The sequence below is a fragment of the Scheffersomyces spartinae genome (assembly GCF_019049425.1).
Source record: "Scheffersomyces spartinae strain ARV_011 chromosome Unknown scaffold_14, whole genome shotgun sequence".
Lineage (NCBI taxonomy): Eukaryota > Fungi > Ascomycota > Pichiomycetes > Serinales > Debaryomycetaceae > Lizanozyma > Lizanozyma spartinae.
Window position 1 is genome coordinate 254,883 of NW_025065061.1, and position 16,419 is coordinate 271,301.

Genomic DNA, 16,419 nt, shown 5'->3' on the forward strand with positions numbered 1-16,419 from the left:
CATATTTGTATCACATGACTTCTAAACGGGATGACGTAACACGAAACGTATTTGCCACAGATTATGATACCATTCCTTTTCAAACTAGTAATCTAATCTATTGAAAATCTTATTCTTCCTCTTTTGTGCATCCAAGTCGTCTTGCCAGAATTGAATTTTTCTAGAAGGTTCGAAGAACCAGCGAGCACGTGACTTTTTTATGTTAGAAATTCATGGAAAACGATAGAAGGTAATAGAATTTTCATCACCACATTTGCACCCGTATTTGGACAATTAATATCCGGTTACGACTATTAAGCCAAATTTTTCACCGACATGCAAACACCTTTATAAATGGAGGATCTTCCACTTGATCCGTTGAAAAATTTTATAACTTTTCTTCTCCTTTCAAATATCTTTATTCAAATAAATATATATTTAAATAATCATGTCTAAGGCTGTCGGTATTGATTTAGGTACAACCTACTCTTGTGTTGCCCACTTTGCCAATGATCGTGTTGAAATCATTGCCAACGATCAAGGTAACAGAACCACTCCATCTTTTGTTGCTTTCACTGATACCGAAAGATTGATTGGTGATGCTGCTAAGAACCAAGCTGCCATGAACCCTGCTAACACCGTTTTCGATGCTAAGCGTTTGATTGGTAGAAAGTTTTCTGATCCTGAAGTTCAAGGTGATATCAAGCATTTCCCATTCAAGGTTGTCGAAGACGCTACTAAGCCAAAGATCCAAGTTGAATTCAAGGGTGAAACTAAGGTTTTCACTCCTGAAGAAATCTCTTCCATGATCTTGACCAAGATGAAGGAAACTGCTGAAAACTTTTTGGGTACTAAGGTCAATGATGCTGTTGTTACCGTCCCAGCTTACTTCAATGACTCTCAAAGACAAGCTACCAAGGATGCTGGTTTGATTGCTGGTTTGAACGTTATGAGAATCATCAACGAACCTACTGCTGCTGCCATTGCTTACGGTTTGGACAAGAAGTCTGAAAAGGAAAACAATGTCTTGATTTTCGATTTGGGTGGTGGTACTTTCGATGTCTCTTTGTTGACCATTGAAGATGGTATCTTTGAAGTTAAGGCTACTGCTGGTGACACTCACTTAGGTGGTGAAGATTTCGACAACAGATTGGTCAACCACTTCACTGCTGAATTCAAGAGAAAGAACAAGAAGGATATGTCTACTAACCAAAGAGCTTTGAGAAGATTGAGAACTGCTTGTGAACGTGCCAAGAGAACTTTGTCTTCTTCCACTCAAACTTCTATCGAAATCGACTCTTTGTTCGAAGGTATTGACTTTTACACTACCATCACCAGAGCTAGATTCGAAGAAATGTGTCAAGATTTATTCAGATCTACTTTGGACCCTGTCGAAAAGGTTTTGAGAGACGCTAAGTTGGACAAGTCCCAAGTTGACGAAATTGTCTTGGTTGGTGGTTCTACCAGAATTCCAAAGGTTCAAAAGTTGGTTTCCGACTTCTTCAACGGTAAGGAACCAAACAGATCTATTAACCCTGATGAAGCTGTTGCTTATGGTGCTGCTGTCCAAGCTGCTGTATTGTCTGGTGACACTTCTACCAAGACTCAAGATTTGTTGTTGTTGGATGTTGCCCCATTATCTTTGGGTATTGAAACTGCTGGTGGTATCATGACCAAGTTGATTCCTAGAAACTCCACTATCCCAACTAAGAAGTCTGAAACTTTCTCCACTTACCAAGATAACCAACCTGGTGTCTTGATCCAAGTTTTCGAAGGTGAACGTGCTAAGACTAAGGATAACAACTTGTTGGGTAAGTTTGAATTGTCTGGTATTCCTCCAGCTCCAAGAGGTGTTCCTCAAATTGAAGTTACTTTTGACATTGATGCCAATGGTATCTTGAATGTTTCTGCTGTTGAAAAGGGTACCGGTAAGACTCAACAAATTACCATTACCAATGACAAGGGTAGATTGTCTAAGGAAGATATCGAAAGAATGGTTAACGAAGCTGAAAAGTTCAAGGATGAAGATGAAAAGGAAGCTAAGAGAGTTCAAGCCAAGAACGGTTTGGAATCTTATGCTTACTCTTTGAAGAGCTCTTTGAGTGATGATCAATTCAAGGAGAAGTTGGAAGCCTCTGATGTTGAAGCTGTTACCAAGGCTGCTGATGAAACCATTGAATGGTTAGACTCCAACCAAACTGCTACTGAAGAAGAATTCACTGACAAGCAAAAGGAATTGGAAGGTGTTGCTAACCCAATCATGGCTAAGGCTTACCAAGCTGGTGCTGCTCCAGGTGGTGCCGGTGCTGCCCCAGGTGGTTTCCCAGGTGCTGCTCCAGGTGCTGCTGCTCCAGGTAACGATGGTCCAACCGTCGAAGAAGTTGATTAAACGCATTAGAATGAATTTACGAGCCATATTAAGAGTATTTATTTTGGGAATGTTCAGAGATTAAGGCTCTAGCTAGAAAAGTGTTAGAATTGTTAGGAATTTAATTCTTGTGTACAATAATATATATAATTAGAATTTAATTACGATCAAAATGTAGAGCACATATACCCATCTGAGCAGACTTGGTTAAGAGTTACATTTTGCACACGTGACCCAGATCTTTCTAGGCTTTCAAAACGGTTCTTTCTGTATACTAGGTGCCAGTAATAAAAGTTTGTAATAACCCCATCCGATGCCAAGCAGTTAGCAGTAAAGTCCCCCCACATTACTACCTTTCAAAGCTTTTTGGGCCTCCACTTTTAATCTTATGCACATTTGTGTGTGTGTTGCCCCACACAAATACATGAAAGCTACAACACACCATAAGTCGTGGGGAGTAGAACAACGATGGTAGAGGGGAAGCGGAGGGGATCTAAACTATATAATAATCCGTATATCTACAAATATATTTCATTCATTGCAATACGGGATGAAGCAAATACTTCAGATTATGACAGAGATATGGGAGGATATCAAGATTTTCTCGGAGATTTAAATCATTAGTTTGTTCATACGATCACGTTTTGTGGAAGTTCCAGGTTAAAATAATAACCTGGGGGTCTTAAGCGCGCTACCGTCGTTAGCGTTTAAGATGGTTTTATATTACAATTCAATTGTTGAAGTTATAATCATACGAACGAAAATGATTAATGCAGATCAGTTTAATGGAATATTTGATCCTAAAACAAGAGGTACATGAACTACGTTGTGCTTTGTTTAAGATTTTAGCATACTTGAGGTATACTCAGGGAGTTCGTGCTTTACCAAACTAACGGATAGCCGGTTTAGCCAGATATTAATTAGCTCCTGTTTTTTCTGGGTTGCGGTTATATCTCGGAAGTTAGGGGTTGCGAAAAACCTGGGGTAATTAGGAAACAGATAGGAGAACAATGCTGTTCATGTACGGTCTACCGGAGAATGCTAACCAATCGGAGCTTGTTTCCACCGTGACTCAATTGTTTTGACTTCGACATATGCACAATCCTGCTTGAGGATTGAGTGCTCCGCCGTCTCAGTATGTAAAGTATATGTTTTTCATTTTTGTGGAGATAGAGTTGAAATGACTAAAATGTTAGAGCCATGGACCAATGGAAGACGTTTACAATAATGATCTTGAGTTCTGGGGTTTAGGACTTGCGCGTGAACAAACATGTTAAGTACCAGAAATAACAAAAGATGAAACTTGACAAGTCTAAAGGATATGTTTGAATAGCATTGCCTGAATCATATTACTACTGCTATCGAAGAACTAATGAGCAATCCTCACGGGAAATGAAAAGACAAAAAAGAACGTATGGTTCTGATTATAGCACAATACAAAATGGGTTGTAAACCCCGGTGATTTAACAATCAGTTACACAAAATTGCCATCGAGGTCGTGGATGGAGTTAAGAACCAACAAGCAACCATTCGGACATAACTGTTATCTAGACGATGATGTCGATGTTTAATGAGGGTACTAAAAGACATGGACTTTCTAAGCAAAACTATTACCAAGTTGTTTACTCAAACCGGAACTAAACGAGTTTAGTCAACGTTGAACTGAGAGCACTTAAACACCATTGATTTACTATAGTGGAAATTACCCTTTCAATGTGGGTCCTTTTGTGACACTCGTCCGGTTTTGTTGGCGGCCTGCACTTTAACCGCTCCACCCCACAAAACTCAACTCAACTTTTTTTCGTTTGTTACACCTTTGGCTGGTATGATTGGCCCAAAAGGTTATACCTGCTCTACTGATTCCACTTAGAATAAGGATAAGAGCCTTTCGAGCGAAAATACCATATACCACATATATAAATGGATGTGGTATAAATAGGGGACCGATTTCCGTTTCCACGGGTGGCATTGATCCATTTCTGGTAGTATTATTATTATCATTATAATTAGTACCTGTATTAATTTTAATTCCTGCTCCCAAAGGAATCTATTTATTCGTGTATATTACCACAACCACCCTCCACTACCACGACCAACCGTCTACCACTACTGGCAGTTAGTCATTATTTTTTAAGTTGAGTCATTGTCGTTTAACATTTTACCATTGACCCTAACCAAATTTCAGTTGAACCTATTGAAGTTTACTACTACTTAATTGAGGTTAAGCAAGATTGCAAAACACCGTACAATCGTTGTCAATAGCCGCTCGTACTAATTTTTTCGAGCTAATTGTCGCTGCTAAATTTGTTGGTACAAAATTTCAATTTCCCCCAACAAAACCGTGAGCGAAAAAGACGTGCCATAGGCTGAGATCAGAATAGCTACAAGTTATCACCAGTTTGTGTTGTGCGTATACGAACAATTCATCAAAGGCTAGTGAAAAAACTAATAATAATTCCATAGTTTTTTTCTCCTTTCTTCCGATTCCAAACACTATAACTTTAATTCTCAATTATGTCCCATAAGGTTGTTCATGAGGCCAATGGGGTCACCCCAATCCCAACTCCAAAGGAATTCTTTGAAAGACAACCAGAGCCTGGTTACATTAAGGATCTTGATGAGTACAAACAATTGTACAAGAAATCAATTGAAGATCCGGAAGGATTTTTTGGACCCTTGGCAAAGGAATTGTTATCCTGGGATAAGGATTTCTCAACTGTTAAGTACGGCTCATTGACTAATGGTGATGCTGCTTGGTTTTTGGGTGGTCAATTGAATGCTTCTTTCAACTGTGTTGACAGATGGGCATTCTCAAAACCAAATGATATTGCTATTTATTACGAAGCAGATGATGAAAAGGAATCTTGCACTTTAACTTGGTCTCAATTGTTGTCCGAAGTTTGTAAGGTTGCAGGTGTCTTGAAATCTTGGGGTATCACTAAGGGTGACACAGTTGCCATTTACTTGCCCATGAATCAATACGCTTTAATTGCCATGTTAGCTGTTGCCAGATTGGGTGCTGTCCACTCTGTCATTTTTGCTGGTTTCTCCTCTGGTTCGATTAGAGATAGAGTCAACGATGCTTCTTGTAAGGCTATCATCACTTGCGATGAAGGTAAGAGAGGTGGTAGAACTACCAACATCAAGAAGTTGTGTGATGTTGCTTTAGATTCTTGTCCAACTGTGAAGCACATCCTTGTCCACCAAAGAACTGGTAACCCAGACATCAAAATGAAGGCTGGTAGAGACTTTTACTGGCATGAAGAAACCGCCAAGTTTGGTGGCTACTTTCCTCCCGTACCTGTTAATTCTGAAGATCCATTATTCCTTTTGTACACTTCAGGTTCCACTGGTACTCCCAAGGGTGTTGTCCACACCACTGCTGGTTATTTGTTAGGTGCTGCTTTGACCACTAAATACATTTTTGACTTGCACCCTCAAGATATACTTTTCACTGCTGGTGATGTTGGTTGGATTACTGGTCACACTTATGCTTTGTACGGTCCATTGTTGTTGGGTGTTTCTACAATTGTTTTTGAAGGTACTCCTGCTTACCCAGACTATGGTAGATTATTCCAAATCATTGAAAAGCATAAGGCAACTCACTTCTACATTGCTCCAACTGCTTTGAGATTATTAAGAAAGGCTGGTGAAGATCAAATTGACAAGTATGATTTAAGTTCCTTAAGAACTTTGGGTTCTGTCGGTGAACCTATTTCCCCAGATATTTGGGAATGGTACAATGAACGTATTGGTAAGAAGCAATGTCACATTTCTGATACTTATTGGCAAACTGAATCTGGATCTCATTTCATTGCTCCAATTGCTGGTGTCATCCCTAACAAGCCAGGTTCTGCCTCTTACCCATTCTTTGGTATCAAAACATGTTTAATTGATCCTGTTACTGGTGTTGAAATTGAAGGTAACGATGTTGAAGGTGTTTTGGCTATCAAGGACTCATGGCCTTCAATGGCCAGATCTGTCTGGAATAACCACACCAAATACATGGATACTTATTTGAACCCATACCCAGGTCACTACTTCACTGGTGATGGTGCTGCCAGAGATAACGATGGTTATTACTGGATCAGAGGTAGAGTTGATGATGTTGTTAACGTTTCAGGCCACAGATTGTCCACTGCTGAAATTGAAGCTGCTTTAATTGAACATCATGGTGTCTCCGAGGCTGCTGTTGTGGGTATTACCGATGATTTGACTGGTCAAGCCGTTGTTGCCTTTGTTGCCTTGAAGGATGAATTTGCAGCTATTGCAGACGGTAAAGAAAACTCTGATGACGCTAATGCCTTGAGAAAAGACTTGATCATGACTGTTAGAAAGGAAATTGGTCCATTTGCTTCTCCTAAGTCTGTCATTATTGTTGAAGATTTGCCTAAAACTAGATCTGGTAAGATCATGAGAAGAATCTTGAGAAAGATTTCTTCAAATGAAGCCGATCAATTGGGTGATATCACCACCTTACAAAACCCATCTTCTGTTGAAGGTATCATCGCCTCCTTTGGTAATCAATTTGGTAAATAATTTACTTCTTTCTTATGTACTTCCCCACCAAAGTATTCCTAGATCAATGCCTATTGTATATACTTGTTAATGGATTTGGAAATTGTTACCATATATTTCGAGTAGATTTTGTGTGACTTTTCATGACAGATTTTAGTGTAACGATAATCTCTGAATTTCATGAAGTTTAAAGCCATGGTCAACTTTAAACTAAGTCCGTTTCAAATATACCATGGCAAAACAGGCAACAATATGTATCAAATCATTGATGCAGATTGGACTGCTATTTGTGATAGTGAAGGCTCTTCAATGGGCTATAATTACTTTTGTTCCTGGCCAGTTTGATACCTCATCTCATCTATTACTACCACCCTCACACTCATCGAACTTAATACATTGGGATGGGGTATATTTATATGATATGATGACCAATGGCATTAAGTGGGAACACCAATACGTTTTCTTTCCATTTTATTGGAGGTTCTGTCGTTGGCTAAATGGAATTTACCCTCAACTCTCAGCTATGTCAATACCCATTATACTTAGTAACGTGTGTCATTTGGCAGCATGTGTATTGGTTTATTTGCTAAGTAAAAGAGTCTTCATTACCTCCAGCTTATATAAAGGTAAGGTAGAATCATTGGCAACATTATCAGCATTATTATATGTTATATCACCATCTGGAGTATTCTTAAGCAATGGTTACCTGGAATCTGTTTGTAATTTTTTAAGTATCTCCCTGATGCTTCTTAGAGAAATTGGGTTGGATTATTGTTCATTTGATAATCTGAGAACTAATAAAGCCATAAAGTGTTCCATGACCTACTTTGTACTGGGTACACTTGTTGCTATCAATTTTGGGATACGCTCCAATACTTCTCTTGCAGGTCTACTTTATACATGGGATTTGTATGACTTTGTGTGGAAAAATGGTAATTGGAGAGATTCCATAATAGCTATTGTTACAGGGTCACAATTGGCCATAAGTATGGTAGGATTCAATATTTACAATTACTATCAGTTTTGTCCTCAACGAGGTGAATGGTGTCAATGGACTTTACCTTTACTTTTCACCTATGCTCAAAATCATTATTGGGGTGTGGGGTTCCTTAAATATTGGACCCTAAATAATATCCCCAACTTTTTATTTGCCACACCACTTCTCATATTATGTTGGTTCAGTCATCGATATTTCATCTATGTGAAACCTCTTAGACTTCTTATGCCATATGTTTTCATAAACAATATTTTGGCTATTGGTTCATTGTTTATGTGGCATACTCAAATATACAATCGCATATCATCTTTCATTCCTGTTACTTATTGGTTTGTTGCTGATATACTACAACTGACAAGATCAAATGAATTGAAAATAGGTCAATGGATAGTGGTCTATTTCATTGGATGGAATTTGATCCAAACCGGTCTCTTTGCAGCTTTCTTACCCCCAGCATAGAAAGAAGTTATTTGATCAACAGATCAAACTTTCTTGTTAATGGTAGCAGGGATATTATACACCAAATAAAGAAAGTCTACGCCAATGAATATGAGTACTGCTATTGCAATGTATGTCTTTTGAAGTAAAGGAAATATTGATCGTTTTTGGAATTGGGTGCGAATATCTTTCTGGGATCGCGTTTCCTATTTAGGTACAAATTTGCGACCTGATCTGCATTGATTGAGGACCATTATCACCACCAAACTTGCTTATCAAGAATAATAAGTAATTGTGCACACTTAAAGGAGGTGGTTTAGCCTAAAAGTGGGAGTTATTTATATACTAGTTTCCACTTTCATTAGTAGTGAAAAATTTCTCAACCATTTTTATACAAGTGGCTTACACGAATCTTAGAATATTACTGATGGGGATTATCACTGAGAATTATTTGTTATTCCTTGCTATCATAGCCGTTCTTGGAGGGGTCGCTTTCACAAAGAATGGTGCTTCTTTACCAGAGGTTTTGAATTTTGGAAGGACGAAAAAACTTACTAGTGAAGAAATTGCAAGAATTAATAAAAATAGAAAGTTTGGTGAATGGACACCGGATCCAAATTTCAAAACCCCAATTCCACCAAGCTATGCTAATTGGGATATTGAGAAAACAAAACCGGTTCCATATAGAGCTTTCAAGCATCGTTATGTTGTAACTATGGGAATTCGTAGCATGGATTGGGATGAATGGATTCAATTGGATAACGAATGGCTCAGATATCATGAGTTGAAAAAGGCAAGAGTTCAAGAAAAAGGTGAAGCATTATATGCCACTAATCCCAAAGCTCGTGCTGCTATGTGGGAGTTTGTTGATGAATTAAAGATATATTTATCTCATAGATACCCAACTTTATTCACTTATTATGCAGAAAAAGACGTGATGAAGATAATTCCTACTGGTGAAGTGTTTCATTTATCAGATAGAATTTCCCAAGATCCAGCATACATTGCTGCAATGTGGTTACAAGATGACATAGCTATTATGGTTGAAGATGAAAATGGTCAGTATATTTTAATGGCTGGAGCAATTATGTTGGCAGGATTCTGGAGATTGAAAGACAAATATATGATGCCTTTAAGTCAAATCCACACCAGTGGTGATGTTCCCAAATATAATCTGAATTTAAAATCTGGGATGGAGAAGTTTTTCGTTCGTATGGGTTTAGATAAGCCTGTTGTTCGTAATAACTATTTTATTCAAACCGATGAGAACTTGCCATGGTCTACTTCCATTGGTGATGAAGATACTGAACAAGTTGGTTGGTATACTGCACCCGCAGCATCAGACATTAACAGAATCTATTTTAGAAGTGAAAGACAATCTTTAAGAAGACTACCTAAATCAGGGGCCATTGCATTTACTATACGGACATATTTTTTGCCCGTTACTGAAATGGTCAAGGAACCATTTATTCCAAGACGATTATTTGATGCTATTTCAAGTTGGGAACCTGACGTCCAAGAGTATCGTGGTTTGGCAACCTTCAAAGATATATTACTTCCATATTTAGAGCAAAAGGCAAAGGAACAAGAAGATGCTGGGATTACTGTTGAAAATGAACCTCAAGTTTTTCCCTTTTAAAATATTTACTTTAACTGAGTTGTTCTCCATAACATAATATATTCATTTACTTTTACTCTCATAATAAGTGACAAACCTACTGTAGTAGTTAAACCAAGCTTGGAAATACTCGGTTTCTGCCCATAATTCATACTCTTCACTTACGTCTCCATTCAGTAATAATTTACTAAAAACTAGAAGAATAGTTTCATCAATTGAGTGACCTTCAATTTTAGTTTTAGTTACCCATTCTTGATACATCGGTTTATGATCTCCAATGACTGGGTCAATCTTTTCCTTCCAATAATCCTTAACATTAGCAAATACAAGCTCATCACCACTCAATCTTCCAACCAAATATCCAATCACACTAATACCATTTCCTTCAATATAGCTCAGTGAAAACAATTCCTCGAGATCCTCAGTTATGAATGAATAGAATTGTTCGGGGCTCTTTGCTTCCAAAAATCTGCTAATGTAATCACAACTAGAATCGCTATCAAAAATCTCGTGACCCCAAGCACCCATTATGTTTTTCAATTAATAGTAGACAGACTGAGTTAAAGTTATTCTAGTTTACGAGAAATACATAGTCGTATATATGCGAGTTATACCGTCACACCTCTTTTCGAAAACCGTGTGTCTTAACACTAAGACTTAAATTTGCCCTTGGTGTTTTCCTTGGCGGTGAAGACGAATCTGTGACGTGGATTATCGCGTACAGCCGACGATGGTAACCACGCGTTATTTTAGTTGTTTACAGCAATAGTAAGTACTTTTGTTTGATTAAAATTAATATACAAACTAAAGACAGAAATCTAATAATTAAAGGAAAAAAACAAAACAAGAACTAAAATAATATCATAGAATAAAATATCATAAAAAAATTAGCCTAAGATCTTTCACCTCTCAATCTTCTAGCCAATTGGATATCCTTCTTTTGGATGGTAACTCTCTTGGCGTGGATAGCACACAAGTTTGTGTCTTCAAATAAGGAGACCAAGTAGGCTTCAACAGATTCTTGCAAAGCACCAATAGCAGAAGATTGGAATCTCAAGTCAGTCTTGAAATCTTGAGCAATTTCTCTAACCAATCTTTGGAATGGCAACTTTCTGATCAATAATTCAGTAGACTTTTGGAATCTTCTAATTTCTCTCAAGGCAACGGTACCTGGCTTATATCTGTGAGGCTTCTTGACACCACCAGTGGATGGTGCAGACTTTCTGGCAGCCTTGGAGGCCAATTGCTTTCTGGGAGCCTTACCACCAGTAGACTTTCTAGCTGTTTGCTTGGTTCTAGCCATTGTGAATATGTATGATGATAATAGAATGAAAAGAGATGTATAAAACTTTATTAATGTGGAATTATGCTTAATATATAACAAACAAAAACCACTACTACATTTATTTACATCTGATATCGTATCATACATACAAGACAATACGATACTCAACCCCCCTCTGTGACAAAACGTGATTTTAAAAATGTTCTTGTTTATGTTTCTCCAGGGAGACGGCTACAAAATTGTAATTGACTTTTGAGGTTAAGAAAAGTATGTAGCTAAGAGTGCTGAAATATACGCCGACCATGCGTATTTTACAGCACTTTGCGCGACTTGCCTCCCTCCACCCCAAAAGAAGCAGAAAAAGTGCGAAGTCTCCCTTCAACGAAATACAAAAGCAACGGTTCTTAGGTGTTGCAGCCGTTCCTTAAGAAATTCACCTTTAACTGAGTCTTTAGGGAAACTTTGACAAACCATATAGGTCTTTCTTACCCAGAGAATTCGGCTCTACACGCCCTTTCTTCGGGTGTAATTTGTTACTTTTGCTCCAACAATAGTCATTCTCAGATTTTCACCCCTCCTCAGTTAATTACATCCCAGCTACTGATTATGGCTTTTGAGTCGTCCTGAAGTGATAGTAACATCACTTTGAACCTGAACAAAGGAGTGAATCCTACCGGTAGTTGTAACGTAGTAGTGTATGGCATTTACGGGGGGAGGTTAATTGTGTATACGGTTTTGTTTGTTTGTTTACTCGTTTGTTTGTTTGTTTGTTTGTCATGCCTAGTAACAAGTTTTAGATTTTTCTTGCATGTATGGGAATGGGAGGAATCCTCAACGAGAACAAAAAATCCCTTTATATATAGCTCATGTTGCCCTCGTTATTGGGGATATTTTTAATCATCAACAATATTGATTTTTTTTCTGCTATACACACTTGATAGTATAGTTTCTAATTTATATCATATTAGCATACAAACAACAAAGCAACTATGTCCGGTAGAGGTAAAGGTGGTAAAGGTTTAGGAAAGGGTGGTGCTAAGCGTCACAGAAAGATCTTAAGAGATAACATTCAAGGTATTACCAAGCCAGCTATTAGAAGATTAGCTAGAAGAGGTGGTGTCAAGCGTATTTCTGCATTGATCTATGAAGAAGTCAGAATTGTTTTGAAACAATTTTTGGAGAGTGTTATCAGAGATGCTGTTACTTATACCGAACATGCTAAGAGAAAGACCGTCACTTCATTGGATGTTGTTTACGCTTTGAAGAGACAAGGCAGAACCTTGTATGGTTTCGGTGGTTAAACAACCGAGTACTTCTTAACAATAGGTTTTCTCAAAGATTCAGCTTGTTTTATTTGGGTTGTATTTAATGGTTTTTCAGTTCTGGTGAGTTTATAAGTTCTATTCTTTTATACGTGGCAAATATTATGTCTAAGTTAATTCTATTGTAATCTAGCTCTATTATCTATTTTAGTGTACTCTACTATTTTATCTAGGCGTTCAATCATCCCTCGAGTATGTTGGCTATTTGGGCAGGTGATAAGCCGCGAACTAATACATGAATATGATTAATTCCTTTAATACTTTGGATTGCCAGCCAATTGCGAAACCAAAGAACATTTGATTCCGGAACTTGCTGACCTTCAATAAATTTGTTTTTCACATACAGATACATTTGGTTGCGAGTCTCACTACTAATGTCACCCTTTGAATCGGTAACAGGTACTAGCCCTCGGTACCAAACAACGAAATGAGTAATTCCAGGCTCAACATCATATGGAAAATCATTCAATAAAATCTTAATTTGGGTTGCATCCTCATACACTGGTTTAGTCAAATCTTCTTCAGTAGTTTCAGCAACCACTATCTCCGTATCTTTGAGGTCTTCGATTCTCTTATTTCCATTTAACTTTGGATCGTACCATCCTAATTGGGTATTTAAAACATGCTTGAAAATTGATGAATGTTCCTCTTGTAATTTTGATTTTAATGTCTGATAAATTGCGGTTTGTTCGGAGTTTCTGCAAAATTTGGAAAGGTCATTACGGCCAATTATATCACCACAATCTTCCCAACTGAACATGACTTCAAATTATTACAATTAGACTGATAAATTATGTCTGAAAATGATTTATTTAATGGGCACTCACTTATCTTTTATATCTAATTGTGTTTTAAATTAAGTTCCATACTATGTGTGGCACCAATGAACTTTAATCATAGTTGTTTGTAGTATTTTCTATTATAGAGGATGGAATGTTCAAGGCCACGACACCTACAATGCTAAAATCTGGGCAAGTTGTTCAGAGGTTAAATCTACTATAACCACATGTACATGACTTAACAATCGAATACTCTGTAATGCTGCCCAGTTTTTGAACCATACGTATTGATCTCGTTTCACACCCACAGGCTCTAATAAATTCTGTAGTCCTCTCTCAATAACATGCTTTGTTTCAATACTGATATCACCAACGTCACTTTTGGGATCAGGAACCATAAAGTTCTTAAACCATAAGCATAAGTGGATCAGATTCTTAGGAAAATCGTATCCGTATTCATTTACAAGAAACTTGTAGTCTGATGGATCTGCAAATAGTGTGGGGTTCAGTTCTTTAACTATTATGTCTTTATCATCAGGTAAACCATTTTTACCAAGTGGAACTCCTTCTTTATGTGTATACCAATTAAGAGAATGCACCACAAGATTCTGGTACAAGGTAATACCTTCCTTCTGGCATTTCTCTTTTAACTTATAGTACTTTAGCTTTGATTCCTCAGACCTATAGAAATAGCCTATTTCATCTTTCTCTACCATCAGTTTGATTTGCTCCCACAGCAACATGATCAAGGATGCCGTTTAAGATATTAGAGAACAACTGTCTATGGACAACTAATTTCTTTGCTTCTTATCTGGTGATAGTGTTTGGAGGATTACACTTTACGAGTTTCAAAACTACACAAAAGAGTCAGATCGTTGGTTTACCATGGAACGAAACTTTTTGGTGGGGGGTTTTCACTTTAATACAAGCTCACGTTATGAGTAATAATAATAGTTGTAAACTTAATAATATCGGGAACAAAAGGTTCATGTTCATTAACCTGATACTTGTATACTTCACTTGGGCTATAAGTCCATTCTTCTGATAGGAGTTGAAATCATATCAAGGGTAACTTTGGGTATGCAAAAATAAAAGTACGCAAACCATTAAGTCATTAATAGTGGGCTTCCCATTCAATTGGATACCTTCAGAAATCATATGGTTGTGTAGTTTCCGTCTATCCGTGTATTAGCATAAGTGAAATCGTAAAAGAAAAGATCCTTTCTCCGTATGGCTATTAGGGTCACCTGTTGTCCACCACGTGATCCCAAAAATACCAGAATTCACTTCTTATATCAAATAAACGTCCCACTAATACTTTTGAGTGTTAATGGTTCGCTAAAACATTTTAAAGAACATAAGACAATTATAGGTTGTCTTTCTGCTTAAATCTTTTGGGATTTTTTTAAGCAAGTTGGAAGAGAGGAAACAGGGAGGTTAAATGTCGATATGGCAGTACATAAACTAATAATACTAAGACACGGAGAAAGTGAGTATAACAATCAATCCAAATTCTGTGGATGGATTGATGCTCCATTATCTGCTCAAGGTAAACAAGAGGCCATAAAGGCAGCTAATCTTATTGCACTGGCAGATTTACATCCCCAGATTATGTTTACATCTCGACTCCTGAGACTGATTGATACAGGCTACATTATTCTCAAGGAATTGAATAAATTATACGTGGATCATGTTAAAACATGGCGATTAAACGAAAGACATTATGGATTATATCAAGGAAGGGTAAAACATGAAGTTTTCAGAGAACTTGGGGAAGACAAGTATAAATGGGTTCGGAGAAACTTTCGTGCTGTACCACCGTTAGTTCCACTTGATGCCATTGATCATTCCATTGATGATGATTATGATGATAGATATAAGGCTGAAATGGGAGAAAGTCGAAGGTTACTACCTCGTGGAGAATCGTTGGAGATGGTAATGGATCGATTGATTCCTTATTTCCGTGTGGAGATATTGGAAGAACAATTGATTGTGGAAAACAAAACAGTGCTAGTTGTAACGCATGGAAGTATTGTTCGGAGTTTAATCAAGTATTTGAATAAAGTAGATGATGATGCCATTTCTGGGGTCAATGTTCCTACGGGAGTTCCATTAGTTTTTGAACTAGATGAGGATTTACATTTGATCAAGTTCTACTATTTGGATAAGGAAGCTGCTGAACGAGGTATTGCTAAAGTAAGCAAGGAAGGTATAGAGAAGTAATAGACTGTTAGATTATGATTAAGAATGATTAGTAGACCCATATATGCAATCTCCAAGACGGTATGTTTATATGTATGTTACCTTCGTATATATGGAACCTGTCGTATGGATCTGCAACAGAACGATCAAACTAGGACGCATAACTACCGAAATAGGATAACAATACCGAAAGTTCTAGAAATGTTCGCCCCCTCCCTACTTCATAAATATTTATCCTGCATATAGACCCTTTTGATTGTTCTTTCTATTTTGGGCAACACATCCCCTGTCAAGAGATGGCTGTGTCGGATGGAATCATTCATATAATAGAATAGGTGCAATCTGTTTTACAGGCATACATGACACCTCTGATGTTGCATAGATACGTAGAACCTGATCACTAAAGTGATGTCTTCTTAGGTGGAGCAGCTCTTTACTATGACTAATCAGCGGATTTAAATTGTACATACTAAATCCACTATCACTTCCAGTGAAAATAGCTAGGCCTATGACCCCGGGGAAGTACATCGCGTAATATCGCCTTACACCATAGCAGCAGCCATAGCCCTCAACAAAACTTACGACTTTCTGCGTTAAAGAGAAACTGTTTCAAAGAGGCGTACTGTTTCACATGTGCAAATGTTTAAGCTGGATGAAGCAGCCTTAATACTAAAATAAAACCCCTCAATTAATTCCACTTTCTGGGTGTGAGTGAGTTGAGTTCGGTAGCAAAGGAATACACTACCGTGCTAAAAGGTAACACTGACGGGAATTAGTGTATCCATCGGGTATAACAATTTTCGTATACAAAACTAAATAAATAATGATCAACTTAGGAATCGTACCCTCCGTGGGCAAATCCCGGCCCCATAATTGTGGTATCTTTTCAGGTACAGCAAACGGATCAAATTAG

The 16,419-nt window shown here is 37.6% G+C and overlaps 9 protein-coding genes across 9 annotated transcripts; 5 read left to right on the top strand and 4 right to left on the bottom strand.

Moving 5' to 3' along the window:
* Positions 1 to 427: 427 nt before the first annotated feature.
* SSA2 (Hsp70 family chaperone) lies at positions 428 to 2,368 on the top strand (the record flags this gene model as incomplete). Its single annotated transcript, XM_043191991.1, has 1 exon — positions 428 to 2,368. One exon carries the CDS (start codon positions 428 to 430, stop codon positions 2,366 to 2,368), a length of 1,941 nt encoding a protein of 646 aa, XP_043048623.1.
* A 2,493-nt stretch (positions 2,369 to 4,861) lies between these two features.
* On the top strand, positions 4,862 to 6,886 carry ACS2 (acetate--CoA ligase; the record flags this gene model as incomplete). The annotated part of the gene is made up of 1 exon (XM_043191992.1): positions 4,862 to 6,886. The coding sequence occupies one exon, from the start codon at positions 4,862 to 4,864 to the stop codon at positions 6,884 to 6,886; it is 2,025 nt and encodes a 674-aa protein (XP_043048624.1).
* Positions 6,887 to 8,727: 1,841 nt separating this feature from the next.
* KQ657_001193 (uncharacterized protein) lies at positions 8,728 to 9,939 on the top strand (the record flags this gene model as incomplete). The annotated part of the gene is made up of 1 exon (XM_043191993.1): positions 8,728 to 9,939. One exon carries the CDS (start codon positions 8,728 to 8,730, stop codon positions 9,937 to 9,939), a length of 1,212 nt encoding a protein of 403 aa, XP_043048625.1.
* A 42-nt stretch (positions 9,940 to 9,981) lies between these two features.
* On the bottom strand, positions 9,982 to 10,446 carry KQ657_001194 (uncharacterized protein; the record flags this gene model as incomplete). The annotated part of the gene is made up of 1 exon (XM_043191994.1): positions 9,982 to 10,446. The coding sequence occupies one exon, from the start codon at positions 10,444 to 10,446 to the stop codon at positions 9,982 to 9,984; it is 465 nt and encodes a 154-aa protein (XP_043048626.1).
* Positions 10,447 to 10,810: 364 nt separating this feature from the next.
* Positions 10,811 to 11,221, bottom strand: HHT21 (Hht21p; the record flags this gene model as incomplete). The annotated part of the gene is made up of 1 exon (XM_043191995.1): positions 10,811 to 11,221. The coding sequence occupies one exon, from the start codon at positions 11,219 to 11,221 to the stop codon at positions 10,811 to 10,813; it is 411 nt and encodes a 136-aa protein (XP_043048627.1).
* Positions 11,222 to 12,192: 971 nt separating this feature from the next.
* HHF1 (histone) lies at positions 12,193 to 12,504 on the top strand (the record flags this gene model as incomplete). Its single annotated transcript, XM_043191996.1, has 1 exon — positions 12,193 to 12,504. The coding sequence occupies one exon, from the start codon at positions 12,193 to 12,195 to the stop codon at positions 12,502 to 12,504; it is 312 nt and encodes a 103-aa protein (XP_043048628.1).
* A 140-nt stretch (positions 12,505 to 12,644) lies between these two features.
* Positions 12,645 to 13,285, bottom strand: KQ657_001197 (uncharacterized protein; the record flags this gene model as incomplete). The annotated part of the gene is made up of 2 exons (XM_043191997.1): positions 12,645 to 12,667; positions 12,844 to 13,285. The coding sequence occupies 2 exons, from the start codon at positions 13,283 to 13,285 to the stop codon at positions 12,645 to 12,647; spliced, it is 465 nt and encodes a 154-aa protein (XP_043048629.1).
* A 192-nt stretch (positions 13,286 to 13,477) lies between these two features.
* Positions 13,478 to 14,047, bottom strand: KQ657_001198 (uncharacterized protein; the record flags this gene model as incomplete). The annotated part of the gene is made up of 1 exon (XM_043191998.1): positions 13,478 to 14,047. One exon carries the CDS (start codon positions 14,045 to 14,047, stop codon positions 13,478 to 13,480), a length of 570 nt encoding a protein of 189 aa, XP_043048630.1.
* Positions 14,048 to 14,753: 706 nt separating this feature from the next.
* GPM2 (Gpm2p) lies at positions 14,754 to 15,527 on the top strand (the record flags this gene model as incomplete). The annotated part of the gene is made up of 1 exon (XM_043191999.1): positions 14,754 to 15,527. One exon carries the CDS (start codon positions 14,754 to 14,756, stop codon positions 15,525 to 15,527), a length of 774 nt encoding a protein of 257 aa, XP_043048631.1.
* Between the last annotated feature and the right edge of the window lie 892 nt (positions 15,528 to 16,419).